Here is a 27,114-nt window from a genome sequence, read left to right as displayed (position 1 = left end):
TCACCTATCACTTATTTGTTTAAATTCGAAGGCCCGCTTCCCCCAAAAAATGCGAGAATGTCCAAGAATTTGCCCTCAGATGTCACTAATAGTAGATAATCGGTGTATCGCTATCCCAAACGGGTCAGGCTGACAATTTGAATTGTGTGTGGGGGGGAAGCTGATGACTTGGTGAAGGGAAAGTAGCCAATCAGGAAGCATCCTATTGTAAAGAAAGCAAAACATGTCCTTCCTGAAGTCAGTGGGGTTTTTTTCAATATAAGTGGCCACATCCGTTGGCAAGAAGGATTTAATTTTTTTTTAATTTTCGCCATTCTGCTCTCACCTTGAGAGTATTGGAAGGCGCCACACGCTACGAGCAAATTTGTTTTGATCTGCATGTGTGGGCTCGTTGGAGTGAAAATTCCTTCTTTGTCAACTTGACCGCTCCTGTGAGGCACATGAAGGTATGCTCATGTTATCACAACATATCTCCACAAACCCCAAGAAGAAAGCTTTCGTTGCATTTGGTGATTGTCATCTGACTTCAATGTGACTTCCTTCCTTCCAATCAGCAAAGTTCCACAAAATGGAAAAAAAAAAGGGAAGAGGATTGCTTTTTCTGGTCTTGTGGGGCACATTTATGACCGCACCACATTTCACCACATCCGGAAGGCATGCTGCGCCCACAAGGACACGCACAACATTCACAACGTTGCATTTTTTTTTTCTTGTTGTGAAGGCAGCGCGCTGACCTTCTGTTTACAAGTCAACAAATGAGTTTTTCGCTCGGAATGCGCTGGCGCATCAAATGCAACGTAATTGACACCTGATGGACGAAACACGAATTGCTCCACCATCATCTGTAAGCGCTCCACCTGGGAGGGGGCTGACCGTGATCCACTTCAAAGAAAAAGCAAGCCAAACTGCTGGAAGCTGCGCCTCAACAGCTTCGTGGAAGAGGGGTCGTCTTGGAGGAGGGTCTTACTGACATCACTGGGAAAAAATGGGCACCACAGTCAAACAGGCGACCATTGCAACACATCCATCGATTTGATTTCAATCATTTGAGGTGCTAAAAGTAGAATGCGAACTTTCATTTTTCAACTTGAAATGTTTCACCGCTGGCTGTTGATTAATCAGCAATGCCACCAATCGAACTGTGTGCTTGATGAATTACGAACGAGCAAAAGGGGTTGGATCAAAAGGCAAGTTTTGCTTTCTGGAGGAGAGAATCTTCCTGGCAAGTTTGGAGGTGGCTCCTCCTCGCAGGATGTCTGGGGCGAGGCCTGCTGCCTGCCGTCCGTGGGGTCCTTCCTATAAAGCAGACGGCGCGACGGCCTCGCGGGCGCCTCAGTCCTCTGAAGAAAAGCGCTGCAGCCATCTGTCATCTCCACATCTCCATCGCTGCCGTTCCAACATGGGCGTGGACAAGTCCAAGGTGGCCTTGGGATTCATGGTGGCCGGAGTTCTCACGGCGCTGTCCGGATTCATTCTCATCTTTGTGGGCCAGGCCGTCATGAAGGACCAGATCATCAAGGTATCCGTGCAAGTGTATGTGTGTGTGTGTGTGTGTGTGTGTGTCTGTGTGTGTGAGAGAGAGAAGCCCTCCAAAACATGGGCGGTTGTAGGATTTTGAGGTTAGGGGGACACCTCAAAAATACACAAACTGAATGTACTTTTCTGGAATACAAAAGCCACTATTGGGAGTAGCCTAATAAAAACACCAAAAATGTGACTTTCACTGATTTTGGGGACATTTATATGGGCAAATGCGAGAACTGGTGTCGTGTACGACGGATGAGGTGGAACGAACAACTTTCAAAGGCGGGGGAGGGCGAGGTGGTCGGAGGCTGTGTTTTATTTTTCAAATGTTGCATTTCAACCAACTTCTAATGTACGTACTTTTAGATGACTTGAATGATACAATACTGCGAAAAATAGTATCAATACAACACTGAAAAACGTTTGATCAATGGTACATGTTTAAAATGTGGTAAACTGATGTAATTTTACACTGTGGTCCTAAAAAAATAATGTCATTTGAACAGATTTCATATAAAACTTCCATTTACATTTGAATAAATAAATACAACATTCTAAGTAATTAAGTAAATTTTCCCTAAAATGTTGGTGTAGGGGACAGCTCATATTTGGAGTGTTCTCCAAGTGGCTCGTCTTTTATCAGCGTCGCGGTTTCTGTTTGATTTTCGTCGGAGATACGAGAGCGCAGTGGCGTGAACTACATCTCCCACAATGCCTCGCGGGGAGGCGGAGCAGGAGCGGCAAACCAAACGGTGCGATTACGGGGGCTATAAATGAGATGGCGGACGGACGAGTACCTCAAACTCGTCCGTCCGAACACTATCATCTGGAAGGTGAGGCAATCTGGACACCAGCTGGGCGCTCACAATCACGATCACGCACGCGTCTTCAGCCGGCCCGTGTGGCCGTCAGCGGCTAGCAGGGTAACAGTTAGCATCCTGCAAAACAACAACAAGAAGCGGAAAAGTGGGGAAAAAGGGAAAGCGGCGGTGATGGCAGTGAACAAAAGCAAAGTGGCGCTGGGCTTCATGGTCGCGGGGATCTTCGCGTTGGTATTCGGGACCGTCCTGGCCATCGTGGGTCCGCTCATTATCGATGAGCAAATTGTCAAGGTGAGACCCGCGTTTCCCATGCACGCTGAACGCCGCACAGGTGACAAAGTCCGGCCGGCCGACGACACGTGAATGCAACAAATCAATCAAGTCCACGATTTGCTCTTTTCAAAAATATATTTTCCAACACATAACTTTATTCCCTTTTCAAAGTGTATTTTTCAGTCGGTGGTCTCTTAATAAATCAGTCATTTGCTTGTAAACGTCACATTTTGCTTGAAAACTTCCCATGTGGATGAATAATGACTTAAACATTGAAAATCTATGTTTTATTTTTAAAAATAGATGTCAATGCCATTCCTTTTAATAATGTTGATTTTGAAATCAACGTTTCATATTCAAACATCAATTTCCTATTCAAGGTGTTATCAGTTATCCAAAATAAAACACATGCCACTTTATGTAAAAAGAACAACCAGGTCAAAACATTTTTACTACATGTTGCTGTGAAAACAAATCAAGAGCCCAGCATGATTTCTCCAATTTATTGTTCATTTTAATGTCTGATGCCACGAAAAGTGAATCAAGTGACTAACTGACAAAAGAAAACATGGAATGCCTAAAAGTTCCATTGATTTCATGGAGGAACTTGTAAAGTGTTTTGGTATTTGTCAAGGAAAACCTTTTGGAAAATCTCTCAATCAGCTCTTAAATTCAACTCTAATGAGCTGTTTTTGTTGTCATTAATATATCAGTCCAAATAAACGTGAAGTGTGTCGTGAGCGCAGAACACGGTGATTGACCCGAAGAACGAGATGTCGTACCGTATGTGGAAGGACGTCCCGGTGCCGTTCTACATGTCAGTCTACTTCTTCAACGTCCTCAACCCCAAGGAAGTCCTGAGCGGCGAGAAGCCCATGCTGGAGCAGCGAGGCCCTTACGTGTACAGGTCAGAGTTCGTCTTCGCACGCACCTTTAAACCTTGCCGACATGCACACAGGAAAGAATAAACTCTCTTCTTTTATCATGGAGAAAAAATGCACGTTTTTGCTTTTTTTTTTACATCTCAAACATCTGAAGAGTGGTTTCATTCTGTAAAGCGGCAAAATAACATTTAGAAATGGCTTTTGGAAGCTAAATAACCGCAAGAACGGCACATTCGTGGCTGTTCACATGAGGCCAGCAAAAGGCCTCATGTGAGGCTTATTTTGGTTGAGTTATGAAGAATTCCTCAATTCAAATGTCGCGCGATGTCACGACGGCGTGCGCAGTGACGTGAAGTGACCTTGACCGTGTCGTCCGGGCTCGCGCAGGAAGCGCATCCAAAAGGAAAACATCACGTTCCACGCCAACAGCACGGTGACCTACCGAGAGTACCGAAGCTACTTCTTCGAGCCCAGCATGTCGGCCGGAAACGAGTCCGATGTGGTCACCATCCCCAACATGCTGGTGCTGGTGAGTACCACTTGGCACTTGTTGGCAACTCCCCAGAATGTCTAAAAAAAAAAAAAAAAAATGTCGAGAGAGTGGACATCAAGCTTTTGACCAATGAGTGCTTGAAACAAAACTATGACAACTGATTGGTAAGTCAGAAAGGAGTCAATCATTTGAAAAAGGAGAATCTGGTCGGTTTTAGTGAACGATTGGTTATAGAGCACGCCTCCTTCTTTGGCCATGTCCGCTGACTCACTCGGGGCCTGTTTGAGTGACGTGCGGCGCGGGCGTCCCTCAGGGCGCGGCGGTGATGATGGAGAACCTTCCGTTCGCTATGCGTCTGATGATCAGCGCCACCTTCAAGGCGTTCAAAGAGGGGGCCTTCCTCACAAAAACGGTGGGTGAGCTCATGTGGGGCTACGACAGCGGCCTGGTGGACTTCCTCAACAAGTACCTGCCTGGGATGCTCCCTTCCTCCGGGAAGTTCGGACTCTTCAGCGAGGTGAGGTTCACCCCCCCCTCCCCCCCTCCCTCGCCGCCGCCTGGATAACACCCCCGCAAGCACGAATGACGTGCGATCGTTGTGCAGTTCAACAACTCGGACTCGGGCCTGTTCACAATCTTCACGGGTCAGGATGATATCCGCAACGTGCACAAGGTGGACTCGTGGAACGGCCTCACGAAGGTAACCAACGTTAGCTTGTGCCAGCGCCTGCAACACAAAACGACGACGACGACGCGATGTGAAAAACGCGCGTCGGAACTGAGATATGGGTCACTGTCATATCAGATGATAAAAGAACAGTAAAGATATAGCATACGCCATTTTGAATTTTTTTCTGTGTACTGATATGAGCATTTCAATTATTGATGGTTGTTATCATTCAAAAGGGAATAGTTAAAAAAAATAAAAACAGTTGTTCACTATACGGTATAAAGTAATCGACGTAATGCCAAAATGTCTTTATCTTGATGTGTCCCAAATGAAAGTTCATCATTTCCAGCATGTTTTTCTGAAGTTGGTAATTCCATTTTGGGATACACAGTATGCGACAAATGCTCCTGTCTTTCCTGTGACTACCACAAGAGGGAGCTTTGCGGGCCCTGTGACCTGAAAATCAAATGCGTTCACCCAAAGCTCGCTTGTTGGCTGCAGCATGGTTAGCATGAAGCTTTCAAGTTGCTGCTGATAAATGGAAACCACGTCGATCGGCAACTTTTTTTTTTTTTTTTTAACCTTCAGCACTGAGTGGGTCAGTCACCTAAAGTATTGGGTCGTACGACCCCCTCGTAAATACATTTGTGCACACAATGACTCGGTGTTGGTTTCCTTTTCTCGCAAACACTTGGAACAGCTACGCATTAGCAAACACAACTAAAATGGAGACGGAAGCAGAGAGCCGCGCGAACAGAACCGTCCAGAGAGACGGACGGCATCAAGGGCTTTTTATCGGTGATCGCCTGATTGTTGTCAGTTGAACTGCAGGTTCTGCAGGAACTGCCTCAGTTCAACACGATCAGTGCCGTAGTTGACGGGTATGACAGACGCGTGGGTTTACGTGGCCGCGTGACGTGATGACATCCTCTCTGTATCCGCGCCACCGTTTTGTTGTCAGCTGAACTACTGGCGGACGCCTCAGTGCAACATGATCAACGGCACGGCGGGTCAGATGTGGCCGCCATTCATGACCAAACGCACCACGCTGCCCTTCTACAGTCCCGACGCCTGCAGGTTCCCAACCCCTCACCATTTATCGCCATAGCGCAGCCTTCATCATCACCTTAATCTTTTTTTGTTTTTTTTTTTTTCCCTTCTTGCTGCCAGGTCAATGGAGCTGGTGTACCAGCGGCCGGGCAGCTTGAAGGGCATCCCCTTGTACCGCTACGTGGCGCCCAAGACGCTCTTCGCCAACGGCAGCGACTACGCACCGAATGAGGGATTCTGTCCCTGCCGCCAGTCGGGTCTGCTCAACGTCAGCAGCTGCCGCCAGAGTCAGTGCTGCCCACCGCCACGTGTGGATTTCATTGTTTTGAGTTAACGGATGAGCCTCCGGCGCGCCGCCGCTTGAGTGAACTGGAAAAAAAAAAAAAGTATCACAATGAAGGTAGTGTGAAGCCATGGTAGGGAGCTGCTGTATACCACAACTCGCGCCCAGACGCTCACGTGTAGACTAAGTGACCAATCAGATCTTGACGTCACTTTTTAAGGCGGGAAAAAAAAACTATTTTGTTGATTCATTTTTAATTATTTAAGGGCCATATGACTTTTAATAAAGTTGCGATCATTTTTCTTCATCTGGATCACAATTTTCGAGAGCCAATCCGAAATGCATTAAGGATAGAACGGAAATTGTTTCCATTTTTTTTTTTAAATCGATATATCCCATGTAAGTCCCAAGAATGTATCCCCAGGATGAGACTTTGCGATGCAGTCAACAAACAACGTACTTGATGCTTTCTTCTCCTCGATCTTGGTCAGATTCTCCCGTCTTCATTTCACATCCTCACTTCTTCAACGCCGACCCCGTCCTGCTGAACTTTGTGCACGGGCTCCATCCCAACGAGGACCAGCACGGACTCTTCATAGACATCCACCCTGTGAGTAGAAGCGTGCACACCTTCGGTGCGGCAGTGAAATGTTATCTTTGGCCAGATAAAATGGGCACTTTATGGCGGTGGGTGAAAAAATGTCAGGAGATAAACTGTCCCGAGTTGTGCGTCGTCATGCAGACTTTGTGTTTAGTGTCAGGGTCACTTTTTTTTTTTTTTTAAACCATCATTTGAACAGGCCGAGGTCAAAGTTCACATGAGCACCTTTCTGTACATGTCAACAACAACACAACATTAAAACAATCCGTACTACAGTAAGACAGTCACCGTGTCATACTTGTAATCTTCCTTGTGGCATGTTGGACACACACACACACACATATATTGATAGTTGATAAAAGTGTATTGCAGATAAGGTAATTGGATAATGCGTTTACAACCACATTCAGATCGAAATGCTTTTCATTGACATGTTAATGATTAAAAGAAATTCTTGTCCTCATGAAGAGGAGGATAACGATGGGCCAAAATGTGTCCTTAATCGAACTAGTAGCAAGCGCGCAATAAATCGTTTGTGCGTCCTCGACGCGGGAAATTAGACTGTTCAAATATTGCAGCTTACGCGTTCAAGTGGCCAGGATTCCGAAGGAAATGAATATTGCGGTGTACGCTTGAGCGATTGGGATGTCATTGTGTCGGTTGTTGCAGTTCTCGGGGCATGGCGCTGGCGTCGTGTCGAAAGTTGGAAACGCGCGTGCGGTCTCTGCTCATGAGATGCGGCGCATGCCAACAACGGCATTTAGTTCTTTCTATAGTGGGAGAAGGTCCTCTCATACTGGATGCCATTTTGGCCACGCCCATAAAGTCTTGAAAATGGACAATTTTTGGACCCGAACACTAAAGTTGAAGGAATGGCGGGAATGGATCGGTCTCCCGGCTCTAGCGTCAATGCTAACTTGTTAGCGCGAGCCGCCATGTCGAACGGCTTTCTCCGATGGCGTTGACGAGTGAAACATGTGTGAACGCGAACAGGAAAAGAGCAATAAGAACAACAAAAAAAAAAAACTAACCTACAAAACAGGAAGAAGCAATCACACGCAACTGCCGGTCTTCCTCTCTCACGATTGTGCCGCGGGCCAGGGAGCGGTCATCTGATGACATGAAGCTATTTGACGGCGCTTTTGCGTGTCCCGCGTGTCTCGTTAACGTATTTTTGCTGCTGTGCTTTTGTCTTTGCAGCAAACGGGCGTCCCTCTCAATGTGTCCATCCGCCTGCAGCTCAACCTTTACATCAAGCGGGTGTCAGCAATTACGTACGACTGCTCCCTAAGCTCTTTTGTCCGCCTTTTGTTTGCCGCCACCATCAAAGAGACTTCCTGTTTACGACCTTGCCGCCGAGCGGCACCATTCTTCGTTCTTTCATCTGCTTCTTCTTGCTCTCTCTCCTTTTCTTGCAGCGAGACTGGAAAGATCCCAGAGACCATCATGCCCATGATTTGGTTTGAGGAGGTGGGACAAGAGACCGCAGGAAGTGCTTGCTGCCTTCCTTCCTGTTCGCACCTTTCACTGGCTGTCTTGGGAATCGCCCACTTGTGGCTCAACAGTAGAAATCTCCACTCGCGATTCGTGTTGATTTGAATCTTGCGCTTTTCTAGGGAAAAGAAAAAAAAAAAAACGTCATAGTGCAACAGATGAAAAATCAGCTTACACTGGTCAATGAAGTGCACTTGTAGATCAGTGATCAAAAGGGGAAAAAAAATGGGGCGGTTTCTTGACTGCTCACACCAACAATGCGGTGGGGTGGAAACACGCCACTTTTCCAGCGCTGAGCACCGAAAAAAAACCACGAGCTCACACCACTAACAGGCGGTTTTGAAAAATGGCCTCCCCGCTGGATCGCGGCTACGAGGGCTTCCCAACACAGGCAGAGTTGACGCCGGGTTCTGGTGTTTTTCATGGTGAGCGCAAGTTGACGTGCGCCCCGCTCGCTGTCCTCAGAGCGGTTTCATCGACGGGCCCATCTTGGACACCTTCCACACCAACCTGGTGGTCCTGCCCGCCATCATGGAGGTGATGCAGTACGGCTTCATCGCACTCGGCCTCGCCACAGTCATCGTCGCCGCCCTTGTCAGGCACAGGATCCGGAAGGTAAGCACGCAAATGCAGTTTCTTTTTTTTTTTTTTCATCCATGTTTGATCTGTTGCACATCCTTTGAATTCCTGAATTCTGAGACGCTGTGCTTGTCTTTTAGGCAACATATGAAACTTCCACTCAGGGCAACGGTGCCCCAACAAAAAGCATGCAGGGAGACTCGGGTGGGTGCGCACACGCACACACACACACACACACACACACACACACACACACACTCATACTGTTTCTTGAACCAATCCCATTTCAAATTTGCCAGCTAGCTGTAAATAATTTTTTTAATCATCTGAATGCTTGGTCAGAGCAAAGCCGCTTTGACGACAGTGGAAGGTTGATGGAAGCCGGACGAGTTTGAATGAGGTCAGTTTGTGAAAAATGAAGATTGGTTTGCAGAAACGTCAGGCCGAATGCCGAGAAGGAGCGCCGGCAGATGGGTTTTTAATCGGCGGGCGGCGACCGGCCGCTTCCTGTATGCTAATATGACGGAAATTAAAGCAGAGGCACTCGTGTGGCACACGTCCACATGTGCAATTGTTCCCAGGAATCTTTCTGAAAATTCAGGCCCACAAAGCCTTTTTTACTCTGAAAACTGAAATTTGATAGGGCTGTTGATCACAGTATGCCCGAGGACAAAAAAAAATGCCTGAGAAGACTTAGGGAGTCTGCCATTTTGATTTGAAGTGTTTCCAGGCTTTCCACAAAGGCCAATTTGAAATTTTCTCCAGTTGCTTCTAAACTGAAAGCGCTTACACTGGGCAGATGGACGATGCAAAATTACTAAAAGTTTGAGTTTGGCTTTGGGCGGCACGTGCTGGGTGTGGCCATGTGATATTTTGAAAGCCTCCTTCATGGCCGCTTTGTTGTCTTTGACAGACAAGTGAAGCTGTTGGCGGAACCACGCCAGATGCGTCCGCCCACCTGAGATGACCGCCACGACCAGCCCACACTCACTGACGTGCACACGCACACACGATTCATCTCCCAGCACCCTGACGCCTGACTTTTTGTCGCCATGGAAACAAGCACAGGCTGAAGCGACGTTCATGAAGCCGGCCGCCGCCCCCTGCCCATTCTGTCCGCTGATTGGGTGTGGGGGGTTTTCCCTTTTTTGGCGGGGAGTTGAGACCGTCGTCATGGAGATGAAACAACTGCCCCACTTGCTGTTTTTGACTTTTTGAAAGTTGTTTGAAGGTTCTATGACATTTGCACGAAAACGCTGCCACGTCAATTTGACTTTGTTGTTCCTTTTGTATGTAACGCTCATATGGATTACATCCTGTTTTTGCACCTAAGTCACAATAAACATGGTGTGATGATGATGTCACAATTGTGCGCAAATGTATTTTTATGTGCATGTTATTTGTCGATGGTTTGATTTGTGTTTTGCGTGGGCATGTGTGTTTTTCTGAGTTATTTATAAAGATGGATAAATTCGAAAAAACGGACAGGAGACCTGAAGGCGGAATTTGCCCGTTATCAGACACTAACACTGATTGTGACGCACACACACTCACAACCGCACAGCTGGCACTTCAAAGTCGGTGTCACAAGTTAAAGAAAAACAAGAATTTGTTGAAATGAAAGTTTCCTGTACATAATGACTGGTCATGTGATCAAAGCAAGTTCCCCTCGCTTTCACAAGGTGGCGCTGTGTAGCACTCGTGCCATGACGAGGAAGAACACTCATTTTTGTTCCCTCATTTCCAACTAGTGTATAACAAAAGTGGTTCTACATCCATTATAAATTTTGGTAGACTTCATGTTTGATCAAAAATCTATACTCTATATCTGTTCACAAGCAAGTTTTGTTTTTATGAATTACTGAGCAATCTCGCGTTGAAAATGCAAAATTTAAAAAAAACGAGTGAACTTCAGATATCAAACTAACATTTTAAATTCAATAAACAAATGAAATGAGAGTTCACAGAACTTACCATTAGCCTTAGCTTGTCTCCCGGCTCAGCAAATTGTTTTGGAGCAAACAACTTGATTGTTTTACTGTGCTAAAATTGTTTTTTACAGAACGAAATGGCGGCGTTGGCAGAGCGCCGCCATCTTGAAGCATAAGTCCCACCACGGCCCCGCCCCTTCCACTCATTGATTGGCCACGGGCACACTTCCAAAAAACAAAACAAAAAATAAAATAAATTGCGAGATTTTGAGGCCGTTTTCGTGCAGTTTGATTTGTGAAAACGTCAGACGCGGTTACAAAATAAAAAACAACGTGTGAAAAACGTTCGGAATTAAAAATGTTTCATTTGCTCATTTCGACATGTTTGCTGGATGTCTTCAGTGGAACACAAGTTGTGTCTCTTGGAATAGCAACTGGGGTGGAATCCTGTCAATGTTGGGTGGCTGATGTATTCCAAAATGGAAAGTGCACGTCGATGGATGCCCTGCAGGTACGTGCACACACGCGCGCCCAGTCGCGCACCCAGTGTGGTCGAATCAGTGTGAGTCGCGCCAGTTGTCGTCTGCTGTCGGGTGAATACGCAACTCAGCCAGTCTGCTCCGTTTTTTTAATTTATTTTTTACTTTGACTTGCACACATCATTTTTGTTCTTTTGCTTCTTCGGGTAAGCACCATTCTGTCTAATTTTCTTTAGCGCATCAAAAATGAACATATCATTTAGTGCAAATTGTGGCGGGTTTTCTTGTAAATATTTCAACTCGTCTGCGTGCGTGTGGCTCATCTTTCATCACCGTGGAAACCGACGCCGGGTCTGTCCCATCCGCTGGGGTGTGACATTGCCAATGCTTTTAGTGATGGCTGTCACGCGAATTTTCCTGAAGGCCTACCGAGTGTTTCACGTTCCTCTCAATTCGCAGTGTTGACCTTTGCCCTTGTGTATTTCATGCGCAAGTGCGTGCGCATGACGACTTATGACAGGGCGAACTGCTTAGGGTGACGAGCAGGAGGTAAGCCAACAGGAAGTCAATGTAAGTCAAGCCTCAAGTGATGGAAAAGTGCCTGTGACCTTCACAGTGGCTGATCAGGCTTCAACAGCTGCTTAGCCATCCTGAATGACATCTATTGATTACCCCCACACACAGGAAGTCATGGCGTCGGGCAGGAGGTCATTTTCCACCATCAGTGTCCAGTCAACACCTTCAAAATGCGATGGGATCACGGGCCAATGAAATTCTTTACTTTGCTTGTTGCTCTGCACCACCGATCCCAAAACTATAAGAGACAAAAAAAAGAGCAGTTTTCAAAAACGAGAGATAATACTGAAAAATAACTGCATTAGAAAAATTGGACTGTGGCGGCACATCGGCCTGTTGCGACGACGGGCGTCACATGTCCATCGTCTTTTCCAGGATGGATCACCACGAGTGGCCGCGTGCCAGGGACAGAGGTCACCGGCGCTATGACGACAGTGGCGACAAAGGTGAGTGTGCGCACCCACCAGCTACATGCTAATCACATAGGTAGGATTTCATCATCACGTTACATCAGATTCATATCACCGGCGTCGGACGAAACAATTTCACCAGAGGATCGCTGCGTTTTGGGATTCGAGGTAAAACCCAAAGTGACTTGCTGTCGCGTATGGCTTGTGCAGATGTGGAGGCATTGTACGTCGACGTTCCGCCGTCCCACCGGAGGAAACGACGGCGCCACCGTTCATCTGATCAGCAGCACGACGGCGACCGCGCCGCTCGACGCTCGCATTACGAACACCGCGCCTACCACGAGCACCGCCAGCACGCCCACCCGGCCCTCTACCAGGACAGCGACGACTGCGACGATGATGACGGCGGCGGCAATGAGCAGGACCGCTGCTCTCAAACGATGGACCACGCTGATCCCTCAGGTGAGCCGCCGTCCTTGGTTTTTGTCTTCACAACTCTCAACCGCATCCAACCCTGGCCCGTGCCGTCCAAATCCAAGTTTCTTGCATAACATCGGCCGTCTGCGACACGCCGTGCAATCTTGTCGATGGTTTGCAAGAGGCCAGAGATTCTCAAAATGTGGTACGCGGGCTTCCTCTAGTGTCACGCAAAGAAATCACTGGATGAAAGCTGGAAAGTGCATAAAATTCAAGTCGGTTTCAGCTTTTGTTTAATCCAATAAATTACATTTGTTAAATAGAGTTCGGTAATATGTAATTTGGAACTGCAACACATATGCATTTCATCAGGAGTTTTTTTTTTTTCAAATATGTACAAATTGGCAAATTGGTATTACCGGTATATGGAATTGGTCTCACAGCAATCTCATTCATGCCTGGTTAGTATTGGAATGGGCAGCAGTTTTTTATCATTGTCACCAACATGTACGATTGAGCCAATAATTCCAGACTTTTTCCAGTGGCTAGTCACAGGATGGTGATTTCTGTCAGTTGCCGGCGGCAGCTCCTTCCCACAATCAAACAAAAACAGGGAATGGGCAAAGCATTCATCGTTCATTCATCGTGGATCAGATCGAAAATTGAGTAAATACAATAAAAAAATAAACCTCACGTGTGGAAAGTTAATCTCCGCTTGCGCCCGGCTCACATTCCGCCACCCCAGGCAGCGCTGGGTGGACGGCCGGCCCATGTAGGGGCCCAAATGTCTCTCTCAGGCCCTAAGCTGATTAAAGACGTGTACGTGGATCAGTTGTGTGCGCACGCAGAAGGAGGAGAGTTCTCCTGAGGCCTTTGATGCGTGACGGCCGCCTGAGTAAGACTTACAGCTCTTTGCGGGACCCTTGACCAAGATGGTGAGGCAGCAATCTCGGTAGCTGGTTAGCGAGTGAAGCGAGACATCTCAGGCTGCCTGCCGCCTTGCGAGTTGCTGCTTCTGCTTCTTTTGGCGGCGTTCATGCTGCTGAGCGGACCAGCCGCAATCAAGACCGATCGAGCGGCCTGGGGTTTGGACGAGCCCGCCGTCATGGCTTCTTCTTGCGAGACGCTAGCTGACTCTCACACAGGTAACGACGGCCATGACCAATGACAAAGTCCCATCCTAACAACAGAATATATATATATATATATATATAGGTGGAGAATGACAGATATATATATATATATATATATATATGATTTAATCATTCATAGATTCATTTTACAACCTGAATTGTCAAATTAAGCGGCAACTATTTTCATCATGGAATAATCGATTACTGATCGATTATATTATTGTTGGATTCACTGTTGCCACATGGCGCTATTAGCTTTGCTCAGCTGTTTATACTTTATAAATGTCCCGACAGCAAAAGAACCTTTCATGGGACGATTTGTTTTTCTGTAAGCATTGTGCCGTGTTGATGATGTCATCATACCCATTAGCATCAAAGCCAAATTTGTGTGGGTTTTTTTCATTGACATTTTGTGAGGGAAGTGAGGCGACATGATTGGCGGATGCCATTAGCTTGAAGTGGTGAGCCCGTCCAGGCTGGACAATCGATGAAGATCGATCCACTGAGACTAATTAGAGCAACTCGTTAATGGCAGACTGCTCCCGACCTCAAGAATCGCTCTCTAGTGGATGAAGCATTGTACTGCTGCTTCCGGCTTCCCTGGATCCTACTGACGTTACATCATGTCATGTGATTGGTCAAAATCTCAACACATTAGCATATGTCATTGTAACTTTTTAAGCTGAGCCAATGGGGGGCGCTTTGAAGTGGCTTGGGATATTTCCTTGACACTCAGCTGGGGATGGCGTTTTTTTATCCACACACAAACTTCATGTTAGCCTGGTAGACACTATACCACCTGATGCTCATTCTTGTTTGGAACTTGCTTGTTACACTCGATGGTTCGATTGGTCTGCTCAAGTGTGAGGAGCTTGTAGAATTGCTCCAAGTGGAAAGTTACTCAAATAACCTCTGTTGTCCTTTTAGCACACTCAAATGGCAATTGAATGGAAAAGGCATTCGCTTAGCCGCCAGCTTGCATGCGTCTTTTTTTTTTTTTTTTTACTGACACAAGTGTTGCGGCGGCCATGTTGCAGTGTCGCCGGCGGCAGAGCGGCTTCGTCACATCCTGGGGGAGGACGACGGCGGGCCCACGCCCACCATCTTCACAGAGATGGACACGCTGCAGCAGGAGGGTGGAGAACTGGAGTGGAAAGAGTCGGCCAGGTGAGCTACGGGCGGCGGCGGCGTCCTGCTAAAATCAAAAACGGCCTGGATAGAACAGCATGGTTTTATTGTGTTTTCATGCTGGTCTTGCTGGAAGACACCAACAAGACCAGTATGAAACAACAAAACCATGCTGGGGTTTTTTTTTTTTTTTTTTTGGTAGCATGGCGGGGACTGACGGGCGTTGCCCATTTTGATTGACAGGTGGGTGAAGTTCGAGGAGAAGGTGGAAGAGGGCGGCGAGCGCTGGAGCAAACCTCACGTGTCCACGCTGACGCTGCACAGCCTCTTCGAGCTGCGCACGTGTCTGCAGACCGGGAGCATCCTTCTAGACCTGGAGGCCTTCTCGCTCCCGCAGATTGTCGGTGAGATGCAAACCTTTTGTCATCACGGTCCGTAATCCAGTCTCATTTCAAAATGGAACGACTTCATTTCGTCCCTCAAAATTTTACACGAGAAAACCTGAAATGACAAAATGGAAGTTTTTTGGGGGTTGGGGATGAAAAGTAAAAATACCCGTGACGCATTGACAGCTGGAGAGAGGTAACGTGTCGTGTCAGATCCCGTGACAGGCCGTGCAAGGTGTCAGGTGAAAATAAAACTCACACGTGACGTGATGACGTCATCGTGTCTCCGCAGACGAGATGGTGGAGCGTCAGATCGCCGACGGTCTGATCTCGGAGGACGTGAAGGACAAGATTGTCTTCGTCCTGCTGCGGAAACATCGTCACCAGACCAAGAAGCCCATCCATCGTTCGCTGGCCGACATCGGGAAGTCGTCGTCGTCGTCCGCCGCCGCCAGTAAGCGAGCGCAACGCATGCCCTGTTCACACACGTATACGCTACCTACGTATGTATGATGCATGTAGCACGCCGCTGCCGCTTTGCGCTTGAGTCTTAACGCTTTTCGGGCTTCTAACATGGTGCCGCCTGCTTGCTCCGCCTCTTCACCCCAACTCCACCCCTTGCTCGCTTAGACCGTAGTCCTCAGGCCAACCTGAGTCGTAGCACAAGCTCCGCCTCCGCCGTCCGTCGCTCCACCGATGACCTGCCGAGACACGCCAGCAGCCTGGGACGCCTGCGTGGGTCACGTAGACACGCACACACACACACACACACAAGCAACCCACTCATTTTGATCACCTTACCTTTAGGATCCAATGCTAACACTGTAATGCTTTGCTTCTTTAACTCTGACCTGAAAATGCAGCATACATTTTTTTCCCATGTATTTGATACATGTGACCAACTCTGGCTAAATGGTCCTGGGGCAAAAAAAAAAAAAAAGGCAAATTGACATTTATATATTCAAATTAGGACACTCAATTGTATTGAAACAATATATCAGCTTGGATGTTTTCATAGAGCACTTTAAAACAACCACTTCTGTGTACAAAGTGCTGGACATAGAGCAAAAATAATTCATATAACAACAAACCACACTCACACACACACACACACACACACACACACACACACACACAAACACACACGAACACACAAAATACGTGCATTTGTGAGCGGGGAGGGGGGCTTTGGAAGGATCCTCTTTGCATCTGAAAGTTTAACACGGTTGTAATTTCGTCTTACTTACAGCATCAAGGGGAAATTTGAGGTGATATTGAAACACTTGCTGTTCATTTGTGACACCACATTCGTTCTATTTTTGTCCGTGACGCAAAACTAAACCTTGCGACCTGAGGACTCTTCAGCCAGGGGGGCTCACATGCTTGAAGAGCAGTTACTCATTGATTTGATTCTAGCTCCCCAAAAAGGAATCGATGGATCAATTAAATTCTTATAAAAAAAGAGAGAACGTTTCAAAAAAACTGAGAGGAAAAAAATGATAACATTTCTTACTTTGTAAATGTCTTTTGCTTTCAAGTGTTTGATCAATTTTTGTGTGTTTCTTCTGGACAACGCGTGAAAAGGATTACGGGGGTAATTTGGCTGAGGTTCTAAATCATTGAGAATGTAATCCGTGTCTTGCGTGTGCGCGTGTCAGTGCTTTCTTTGTTGGTCTTCAAATGAACATTCTGTGTTTGTGTTGCATTTACAGATCATGCGCAGAGTCGCAGCATGAATGACATTTCGGAAACGCCCAGCTCTGACCAGGTAACACTGTAGCTCATGTGTGTGTGTGTGTGTGTGTGCCTGTATGTACTTTGTATTCCCGTTGTCCTGGCAGTAGCTAGCGGAATTGCTGATGAGCTGCAACTAAGTGTCCTGCAGCAAAAGCCCACCGAGCAATACGAGTGTGTCACCTCCAATGCCACCTTTGCGCCACTTGCCCAGGTGCCCCCTCGGTTTTGCCGACTGCCACAATTTCACCCAACCGCCACTTATCTGACACCAAAGCCATCATTAACTGGCCATTTACCTGCCAAATGCACGAAAACCACCTCACCTGCCATTAATCTGCCAAAAGTGAACTCACACAAACAACCTCGCTACCTAACTGTCACCTTCCTGGCCTCCAAGCTGCCACTAACCTGCCAGTGAACCCGCAGTAACTTGCGCTTTTGCTGCCACCCCTCCACATTGGCATGTTAAGCGCTGAAGATTTGGTGGCTGGTGACCGGTAGGGCCGGCGGCGTTAATCTCCGGATGATCGTGGGAACGATAACAAAAATTCAGGTCGTCCGCCGACGCTTTTGTTTTCTCTTTTGATGCCAATGGGATGCTTTTAAAAGTTTGTTTGCACTTTGGTGTGCACGCATGAACCTCTGAGCAGTGATCATGAACATAGTAGAATGTAAAGATGATTGGAGATTAACGTGTTCATTCGGTATTCTTTGTTTGTGCCTGCCGTCTGCTGCCAGGTTGGCGTTGCAAATGAGATTGTGTTCAATTACCTTACCTGCAGGAGGAAAAAAAAACCCTCAAAACAAAAATTAACTAGGTCATCAAAGTTATCTACCGTTCACATTTCCCATTAGACTTAAAAGATCCAGGTCTAGGTCTGGTGGCGTCTCCTGGTGGAGGATATAGGTATTGCACCACTGCGTCAGCAAGTTGTGGGTGTTGCTCCTTGTGCAGATGAAGAACAAGTTCATGAAGAAAATTCCCCGAGATGCTGAGGCATCCAACGTGCTGATTGGTGAGGTGGATTTTCTGGACAAACCCTTCGTCTCCTTCGTGCGTTTGGCTCAGGCCACGACGCTCGGTGGCCTAACCGAAGTTCCGGTGCCGACCAGGTGGGTGGTGCCTTGACAACACTCACATTCTGCTTAACCCTTTCATGCACCCTGTAACCTGATAACATGATAAACTGTCCAGGCCCGCGGTTCACATTTTGTCTCAGAGCACAAAGCGAAATATCGATGTGGAACCTGTGAGTTCAGGACCACCGTGTTTGAGGTTGCTACAAGTATTTGTGAGGAGGATGTGCCTTGCAGGTTCCTGTTCATCCTGCTGGGCCCTCACGGCAAGACCAAGTCCTACAATGAGATCGGTCGTGCCATCGCCACACTGATGGTGGACGACGTAAGTTGACCCCGCCCCCGAATGGCTCCTGCACAGCCTCTGGCCGCCATCTCGTTTGACTCTGCCTATCCTTGGACCTCCAGCTGTTTAGTGACGTAGCCTATAAAGCGAGGGACCGCGAGGACCTGATTGCAGGCGTGGATGAATTCCTGGACGAGGTCATCGTCCTGCCTCCAGGAGAATGGGACCCCAAAATCCGCATTGAACCCCCCAAGAAGGTTCCGTCGGCGGAGATGAGGCAGGGGTTCCGTGTACCGCCTTATGATTCCATCGCTGCCAAACACGGCCCCTCAACCCGGTCTTGTTCTGCGCGTTCCAGGAAGTCTGTGCTGAATTTAAATGAGCTGGCTCAGATGAATGGCTCGGCTGGGGGGCCGGTCGGCGGGGAAGACGAGCAACTTCCTGTCCAGCATGAGATCGGCGAAGAGCTTAAGTTTACTGGCCGGTAAGACGTCTGGAGGTCCAGAGCGGGAAAGGGGACGGAGTTGGGAAATGTTTGCTTGTTAGGCGACGAGGCACAAATCGGAAGTGAATCTAACGTGTCTTTTATGAAACAACTTGTTCAGGTCTAGAAATCCAAAGCTTCAAATTATTAGTAGTATTTTTTGGGGTGGAGCAGTTTTACGAATCAATAACTTCACTTCAGGAGCAACTTTTTCATTTGGTAGAGCAAATTCTTTGAAGGTTAATCCCAGGGATTTGAACCATGGCTTTTAACCCGGGTTTAGGATTAGGGTTTGATGTAATTGGGAGTATATTCAACTCCAAGACCATTTCCAGTTTTGTTCTTCCTGCCTAAAGGCTCGGCGGAGGTCTGTGGTTGGACGTGAAGAGGAAGATCCCATGGTACTGCAGCGACATCTACGACGGTTTCCACATCCAGACCATCTCAGCCGTACTCTTCATATACTTGGGCTGCATCACCAACGCCATCACCTTTGGCGGCCTGCTGGGCGATGCCACCGACAACTACCAGGTGAACAAAACGTCTCGTCCTGAGGACTTTGCGGTCCGAGGCGTTCTCTGAGGCCTGGGTGACTCCTTCCTCCACAGGGTGTGATGGAGAGCTTCCTGGGGACGGCGTTGGCGGGAACCGTTTTTTGTTTGTTTGGCGGCCAGCCGCTCATCATCCTCAGCTCCACTGGACCCATTCTCATCTTTGAGAAACTCCTCTATGAATTCTGCAAGTAAGATCGAGGCTGAGGGAGGTGAGAGAGTGGACACGCGTGACCACGGTGATGCCACATTTGTGTCCAGGAGCAATGGCGTGGACTACATGGAGCTGCGCCTTTGGATCGGGATTCACTCGTGTCTGCAGTGCTTCGTCTTGGTGCTGTCGGACGCCAGCTACATCATCCAGTACATGACCCGCTTCACAGAGGAAGGCTTCTCCAGCCTCATCTCCTTCATCTTCATCTCCGACGCCATCAAAAAGATGGTCTGCTTCCCTCGCACATGCAAAGCGCACACCCACCCGTGACTTGCCTGCCGGCTGTCAATGATAATACACCTTTGACTGCCCTCCATCACCTGCCAACTGCTTCTTACCTGCCATTTCCTGTCATTTTGCTGCCACTGAACCCACACACTCATCTTACTTGCCACATTCTTGTCACCGACCTGCCACTGGACCTGCACAAACCGCATCCCTGCCACTTTCCTACCTACCTGGCACGTTCCTGTCATGTGTCTTCTTCCTCTGACCTTCCTCAACCCACACTTTCCTGCCATGTCCGTGCCACGCTAGCTGCCACTAACCCGCCAGTGAGCACACGGTAACCTGCCACAGAGCAGCCATCTAGCTGCTACTTACACACCTCCGACATGTTAGCACCGCCATATGCGAGCCACCTCTGACCCTCGTCCTCCATCCAGGTGGGCGCCTTCAAGTATTACCCCATCAACCGCGCCTTCAAGCCTGACTACGTCACATCTTACAAGTGCGACTGTGTCCCTCCAGACCAAGGTGAGTCCTTCTTACAGGTCCTGAAGACCTGCTCTTCATGGTCTTGATGTTTATCTTTTGTATCCCTTCCCTCACGATGGTGTGGCCTGAAAACGTAAGTAAAAATCTCCGCTCTGTCCTCCATCTTGTTTCCTAATCAAGGAATGACATCCTGTTTGGAACTGAATCTTCTCCATCATCGATGTCACCTTGTTTCCTGGTTCTCAGTTCTCCTGCATGTCACTTCCTGTTTCCCGTGACATCAATGTGACTTCTTGTTTTGTGCTTCCTGTTTGTAATTGAATATTCTTTGACATCATTGTCACTTCCTGTTACCTGGTTTCCGTTTCTCCAGGTCGCCCCTGGAACATTTCAGCTCCTTTGGCCGATGACAACATGTCACTTTTGGTGAGTGACAATTTTTGTGAGCAAGTCATGAGCATAACGAGTGATTGTTTCACGGGTGGCACCGCAGTTTAACGTGAGCGATCTGGACTGGACTCAGCTGAGCAAGAAGGAGTGCATCAAGTACGGCGGTACCCTGGTGGGCAAAGCATGCAAGTATGTGCCCGACCTGGCCCTCATGTCCTTCATCCTTTTCTTCGGCACGTACTCCATGACCGTCACACTCAAGAAGTTCAAGTTTAGCCGCTACTTCCCCACCAAGGTGAGAATGAGACCCGACCGGAACCAGACCGGATCTTCTGTGCCCACCTGTCAACCTGCACGCGACCCCAGCATGGGCAGCTTTTACCAAGAATGTACTAAGATGACATGTGGATCATTTTCATATAATTCCATTAATAATGGTAAAGAGCTTCAAGTCCTATTTTGCGAAAGTTATTGATGATTTCAAATTTGAGGCTGTAACCGACAAGAGATAAATACGCCATATTTATGGCAGTCCAAAGCAAATGTCATCTGAACAATGCAATGCACTCACAAATCTTACCTTTTGAATTATAACTCTCAATAATTCAAATTCTCACATCAGTCAAATGAAGTGATTTCCAGAATAAAATTCAGCGTGGTTGGTCTTGACCGTTACTGATCAAATGATATGAAAATGACCCGTGCGTTTCTGAGCATGTTAACAAGATCGCAGGAAACGTTAGCTAATTTGGCTAACAACCAAAGAAACATAAGTAGCACGTTAGCCAGATGCTACCGTCACCTAGCGATCGTACAAGAGAGCATGCTGACCCTATTCCGTGGCCCTGCCCTTTTTTCCCGCCGCAGCTGCGTCAGCTGATCAGCGACTTTTCTATCATCATCTCCATCCTTCTCTTCTGCGGAATCGACGTCCTTCTGGGACTGGACACGCCCAAACTGCACGTTCCCATGCACATGAAGGTCCCTGAATGCATCACATGCCCTTTGTATAGAAAACCCCGCAACCCACGTCCCATCGACCTCAGTGTTGCATAATCGTATTTCATGACGGTGATTGTGCAGATTTAACCAACAAATCTTGGCTTTCTCCTCTTCACTGTGTTTGTGTGTTTGTGCAATGCTAAGCTAAGGAAGCTAATCAGTGATTTTGCCATCTTCATGTCAATCATGTCCTTTGTGGCTCTGGATATGTTGATGGGTTTAGACACGCCCAAACTGATCGTTCCCACTGAGCTGAAGGTACACCACCTCTTCACTTTAACCAGCATGCTAACTTCACTCTGTTATTATTATTATTATTATTACTATGGTGTTGCGAAAGGTTTCACGGTGCTTCACTTCCTCCTCATTTTGAGCTGATAAGTTACCCCTTGGGCTGCAACTAGCTATTTGAATGTCTTTTTATTTATTTATTTTTTTTTTAAGTTAATCGATGAATTGTATTTTTAAAAACTTTCATTTCCATAGGTGGGCAACACGGTGGATGACTGGTTAGCATATCCGCCTCTAAGTGCAGAGGTTGTGGGTTTGAATCCAGGCCTTTCCTTCCTGTGTTTTGAGAAGGAAGGCTGAAGTTGTATTTAAAGTCCACTAAAAAAAAATCCTCATGTAGTGATTCGGGAGTCCAAATCAATGATTGGAATCCTTACTAACAAAGTACTGGTAAGTCAAGGTACCACTGTGATTTGGAAAAACTAATCACAAAAAAATCTGCCCCAAGTGAAGCTGTGTGAATCCTTTCCAGATGCAGCGCATGCGTAAATCCCAACTGAAGTGGAACTTGTTTTGCAGCCCACGCGCGCCGACCGTGGCTGGCTGGTGATGCCGTTCGGTAAGAATCCATGGTGGTGGTACGTGGCCAGCTTTGTGCCGGCACTTCTGGTCACCATCTTGATCTTCATGGACCAGCAGATCAGCGCTGTCATCGTCAACCGCAAGGAGAATAAACTCAAGGTTATTTGCTTGGCCGCTGCACTCTCATCGCTGTTTGAAGGATGGATGGGTTGAAGTGTGTCTCCGCCACCGCCACCTTACCCCCTGCTCCGTCCTCCCCCGCAGAAAGGTTGTGGGTACCACCTGGACCTGTTCTGGGTGGGCATCCTGATGGCAGTGTGCTCCTTCATGGGTCTGCCGTGGTACGTGGCCGCCACCGTCATCTCCATTGCGCATATCGACTCGCTCAAGATGGAGAGCGAGTCCAGTGCCCCTGGCGAGCAGCCCCAGTTTCTGGGGGTCCGGTAAAACACCCACCCACCGCCACCACACCCAAAGACCTCTTTGTTTCCTTGTTGACTCGGTTGCTCTCTTCCTCACTGCCAGCGAGCAGAGGCTGACCGGAACGCTCGTCTTCGTCCTTACGGGACTTTCTGTCTTCCTTGCGCCCGTCCTGCAGGTCAGTCTTGCATTTCCAAGTCAATCTGCTCTTCCCTGAACTACTCTACTTCTGAAACATGATTTGCTTCACAAATCTGATCGTTTTTCGCTCCTTCACAACAAGATACAAATGACATAGCATTCTAGCAACAAACAACTCTTTGATTACAACTCTTGCTGATGACTTAGCATAGCATACTAACACAGTGCCTCTTTTTTGACTCCGTTTTACGTCCGTCCACACGTTAGCATGCTAATCATGCCACTGAAGCTAATGTATGCTCGTGAAGCTAACACAAATTCTCACGTTGCAGTACATCCCCATGCCGGTGCTGTACGGCGTCTTCCTGTACATGGGCGTGGCTTCACTGAGCGGCATCCAGGTTGGCGTTAGCATTAGCTTTCAGGTAGCACATTTCTGTGTATGTGTGTGTGTAATTGCGTTTACTTGCCAGTTCTGGGAGCGCATCAAGTTATACCTGATGCCGCCTAAGCACCAGCCGGACTTTGCCTTCCTGCGTCATGTTCCTCTGCGCCGAGTCCACCTTTTCACCTTGGTTCAGATCACCTGCCTGGCTGTCCTTTGGGTCCTGAAGTCCACCTTCCTGGCTATCATCTTTCCCGTGATGGTGAGAACACTGACAGAAATGATTTACCTCCGTTTATCGTGGAGATAGATTCCAGAACATAAGCGTTTTAAAGAGGTCTTGGATAAACAGTCTATGAAGGTGGAGCCCAAAGTGATATATACTATCAAATGTGAAATTTTCCTTGGGGCCAAAGATGATATCAATGTGTTTGAGAAACAGTGTGTTTGTGCATGCATCCTCACTGGGTTCCCGTGTGCAGATCCTGGGTCTGATGGTGGTACGAAAGCTACTGGATATGATGTTCTCCCAGCACGACCTGGCCTGGCTGGATGACATTCTGCCCGACAAAGACAAGAAGAAGAATGAAGATGACAAGAAGAAGAAGAAAAAGAAGATGACGACGGCCGACACGGAGAGCGACGAGGAGGCGAGTGAAAACATTCTCCATAGATAAATAGATTACGGAAGCAGGGAGCTGCCAATGTGAATATTTGCGACTTGCTAACTCGTTTGAAGCGACGTGCAAAAATGCTCAAACTTACTTGTAGACTAAATGCTAATAACAGCATTTTTTTCCCCATAATGCCATGGGGTATTGACTTTTGTATGTATGATGGGTCCCACTACAAGACTGTGGCAGTTTTCAAGAACACTTACACTGAGGTGAATTTTGTGGCTTTTCTTTTGTTGCAACTCCGCAACACATTATGGCGGGAGCATTGGTGAAGCCGCATTCAGTCCTGTACATTGCAATGTGACTTCCTTGTAGCTGTCTAACTAAACATCCTCCATAAGAAAACAAAATACACAACGTGGGTGATGATAATATAGTAACTATATACAGTAAAAGAAAAAAAGAACACAAACAGTCTTATTTACAAGATGTCATTGAACACATCACACATGACGCAGCAGAAACGGCTGCGCATCGAACAAGAATGGCGGCCGCGACGAACTGCGGGCTCACACCATTAACACAATCGACTGAATGAAAATAAAAAACACAACATGATCAACTACATACAGCAAAACTGAAAAGAAACAAACATTACTGGTAACACAGCGTGGCTGGAGCATTAGTGAAGCCGCATTCAGTCCTGTACATTGCTGCACAACAAACGAGCACTTGCTATCAACTCCATGTGTCACTCGGCAAAACGTAAATTAAATAACAACACACAAAGCAACGTCGACTTGTAACAAATCGGTGAATTCATTGAGTACACCACACAGTAGAAAAAGAAAAACCACGTGAAATATTCTTATGAAATTGATAATTACTGCGAACCATGAACGAGTTAGTACTCACCAACGCCACTTCCGGGTAGCTCGGACTGATGCTACGGCGGGAAGCAGTTGCCACACTGTGCGCTGTTGCGTCACTTCGGTCATAATATAATAACTTTATGCATCACTCTGTTACATATGAAGAAAAAAAATGGCCTACCAATACATGCTAAAATTACATCAGTAAACGTTGTTATGAGTAATTGTTATGGTTTTATTATTCTCTCCCTTTGTCTTTTTTGACCCCATATGCAAGTAAATATCCTGTGGCATGATGGAAAATAATGCTATGTTTTTGGCATTAAGCCTACAAACACGTTCAAACGTATTTGCAAGTAGGCTCGAATGAGTTTCTCAGCCAAAAATGTTGACTCCATGTTGGCAGCTCCACCCTTCCATAATTAATTGATAGAGAGACAGGCAGACAGACGTATTTATGTGAACATACATGTGTATGTATGTCTTGATATGTCTGTCATAAATGTCTGAATTATTTTGAGGTCCACTGCCCTCTAACATGCGTGAATAAATGAACGGTGTGTGCGAGTATGACTAACATGAAGCTTGTGTTCTTATTCCTGCAGTGTTGCTGACTTTCACGCTTCCTGCCTTTTCTTCTTCCACTTCTTCCTGTTCCTGCTCGCTGAGCACAACGCTAATGCCTTCCGCCTGCACTTGTATCACTAACAACAAAGAAGCACGTCCTTGATGACTTCCCGCTTTTCAAGAAAATTGTCTCAAAGATGGAGTCACGTAACCCGAAATTGGGCAGAGACCACTTTTGAATGATAAGCGGCAACATGGGATGATGGGCATTTTTGGTTTGACGGCATGACTGTTTATGTGTGCTGTGGGCGGAGCTTACCTGAACCCAGCATGTTGACTCCTCCCTCTATATATGACAATACCTCCTCAGGTCCCCATGGAGCAACACAACTTGGCCCACAATTACTGTCCCGCCCCCACCTCGGCCTGTGAGTACAACCCCCTCGCCCACTGCTCACCTTTCATTTTACTCATGAATAAATTCTAAAGATGAAAAAAGATTTGGTTTTGTTTTTACACCATTGTAGTGGCTCACGGCACATGCTAACTATTATATATTGATGTGACTTCATGAAATGAACATTAGGACAACTTGCATGTGTGTCATTTGCATCTGTGTATCCTGTGTGGGCGTGTGTGTGTTTGTGTGTATATTGTGTGATGCGTTTCTGTGTGCATTATGCATGTGTGTGTGTGTTTTATCGTGTATATTGGTATGTGTGCACGGCAGGAGGCATCCTCAGGGTGGCGCGTGATGTGCGGCGATGAGGATTGTTGTTAAAGGTACTGCATGCTGACCCTTGACCTTCCCCAGACCGCCTTGATGTTTCGTCCTGGCATGGCGGTGGCGGCACGCTGGAACGGCGACGACAGCAAAAGTGCAAACCGGCGCTATGATGCCAACGTGCGCGTGCTAGCATCACTTTGACTTAAATGTATTGCGCGTAGTCCCTCGCTAAGCTAGCTCCTTCGTCTCGTGTATTCATAAGATAAATATTTGCATCATTTATTCAATCGTACCAATCATAAGTCACGTGTTTTTATTTATTCATTTCATTTTGCTATTCATTCATATTCAATTATTCATAGGGCCTCGAGCTGTCTTTTGACAATGTCATGACTGAACAAATCATATCTTTTAATTAATTCATACGGCATGTGTTCACCACTCAGGAATTCATTCGATAATTCAAAGTGGTTTTGTCATTCATTCTTGGAATACGTCTTCAATTCACGTCATTCATGTGCAAGTCATCCACATTTTCTAGACTCTAGACGTCATTCGGCTTCGTGACATCATCAAGGAAGCTCGGTTTCTGTAATGTTATTTTGACAGCATCCACATTTCTAAACAAGTCACATTTATTTATTTTGTCTCCTGCTCAAAAAAAAAAAAGGTACAGCACACCAGTCATCATCACATGACACGAATATGACATCATTATGAATCTCATGACGACATGAGTACGGGAACGGAATCAACTCCTTGCTCGGCATATTTACACAATAAAACCTGCGTGAACGTTATTTTTGCATTCCTGTTAGCTTAGCATCGATTGCTTCATCAGACTGACAGCTTAATAGGAAGCATTTTTATTTGCACAAATTGACGTGTGAAAAAAAAGAAAAAAAAGAAAAAGGTTCATCATTTGACAAATATGATTTCTTTTTTCAAAAACCCTCATTGTTCCACTTTCTGTATTTCCTTG

The 27,114-nt window shown here is 46.9% G+C and overlaps 3 protein-coding genes and 1 long non-coding RNA gene across 5 annotated transcripts; 3 read left to right on the top strand and 1 right to left on the bottom strand.

Moving 5' to 3' along the window:
- Positions 1-1,316: 1,316 nt before the first annotated feature.
- On the top strand, positions 1,317-10,033 carry scarb1 (scavenger receptor class B, member 1). Of its 2 annotated transcripts, none has more exons than XM_019890116.1 (13): positions 1,317-1,519; positions 3,365-3,525; positions 3,890-4,031; positions 4,309-4,512; positions 4,600-4,695; positions 5,627-5,742; positions 5,836-6,002; positions 6,490-6,608; positions 7,800-7,873; positions 8,018-8,069; positions 8,559-8,708; positions 8,813-8,876; positions 9,586-10,033. In XM_019890116.1, exons 1-13 carry the CDS (start codon positions 1,400-1,402, stop codon positions 9,591-9,593), a joined length of 1,473 nt encoding a protein of 490 aa, XP_019745675.1. In that variant the 5' UTR covers positions 1,317-1,399; the 3' UTR covers positions 9,594-10,033. The 2 variants fall into 2 exon arrangements, with proteins under 2 accessions (XP_019745675.1, XP_019745676.1); XM_019890117.1 differs by lacking the exon at positions 1,317-1,519 and adding an exon at positions 2,225-2,636.
- Positions 10,034-10,948: 915 nt separating this feature from the next.
- On the top strand, positions 10,949-13,036 carry LOC109527919 (sarcoplasmic reticulum histidine-rich calcium-binding protein-like). Its single transcript, XM_019890121.1, has 2 exons — positions 10,949-12,104; positions 12,279-13,036. The coding sequence occupies exons 1-2, from the start codon at positions 12,014-12,016 to the stop codon at positions 12,617-12,619; spliced, it is 432 nt and encodes a 143-aa protein (XP_019745680.1). The 5' UTR covers positions 10,949-12,013; the 3' UTR covers positions 12,620-13,036.
- Positions 13,037-13,099: 63 nt separating this feature from the next.
- Positions 13,100-27,023, top strand: LOC109527912 (electrogenic sodium bicarbonate cotransporter 4-like). Its single transcript, XM_019890101.1, has 24 exons — positions 13,100-13,630; positions 14,656-14,785; positions 14,990-15,150; positions 15,425-15,586; positions 15,763-15,867; positions 16,845-16,900; positions 17,825-17,982; positions 18,184-18,271; positions 18,355-18,716; positions 19,073-19,247; positions 19,325-19,458; positions 19,529-19,709; positions 20,147-20,237; positions 20,572-20,624; positions 20,692-20,883; positions 21,456-21,569; positions 22,401-22,562; positions 22,668-22,846; positions 22,929-23,001; positions 23,297-23,365; positions 23,438-23,611; positions 23,832-23,999; positions 25,444-25,833; positions 26,136-27,023. The coding sequence occupies exons 1-23, from the start codon at positions 13,522-13,524 to the stop codon at positions 25,450-25,452; spliced, it is 3,105 nt and encodes a 1,034-aa protein (XP_019745660.1). The 5' UTR covers positions 13,100-13,521; the 3' UTR covers positions 25,453-25,833; positions 26,136-27,023.
- Positions 23,518-24,911, bottom strand: LOC109527921 (uncharacterized). The gene is made up of 3 exons (XR_002170602.1): positions 24,882-24,911; positions 23,815-23,909; positions 23,518-23,620 (listed from the first exon to the last, which is right to left on the bottom strand). It is a non-coding gene; the product is annotated as an uncharacterized LOC109527921 (long non-coding RNA).
- Positions 27,024-27,114: the final 91 nt, after the last annotated feature.

The sequence above is a fragment of the Hippocampus comes genome, unplaced genomic scaffold (genome assembly GCF_001891065.2).
Source record: "Hippocampus comes isolate QL1 unplaced genomic scaffold, H_comes_QL1_v1.1 scaffold185, whole genome shotgun sequence".
NCBI lineage: Eukaryota > Metazoa > Chordata > Actinopteri > Syngnathiformes > Syngnathidae > Hippocampus > Hippocampus comes.
Note: the sequence above shows the minus strand (reverse complement) of the source record. Positions and strands in the feature narration are given on the sequence as shown.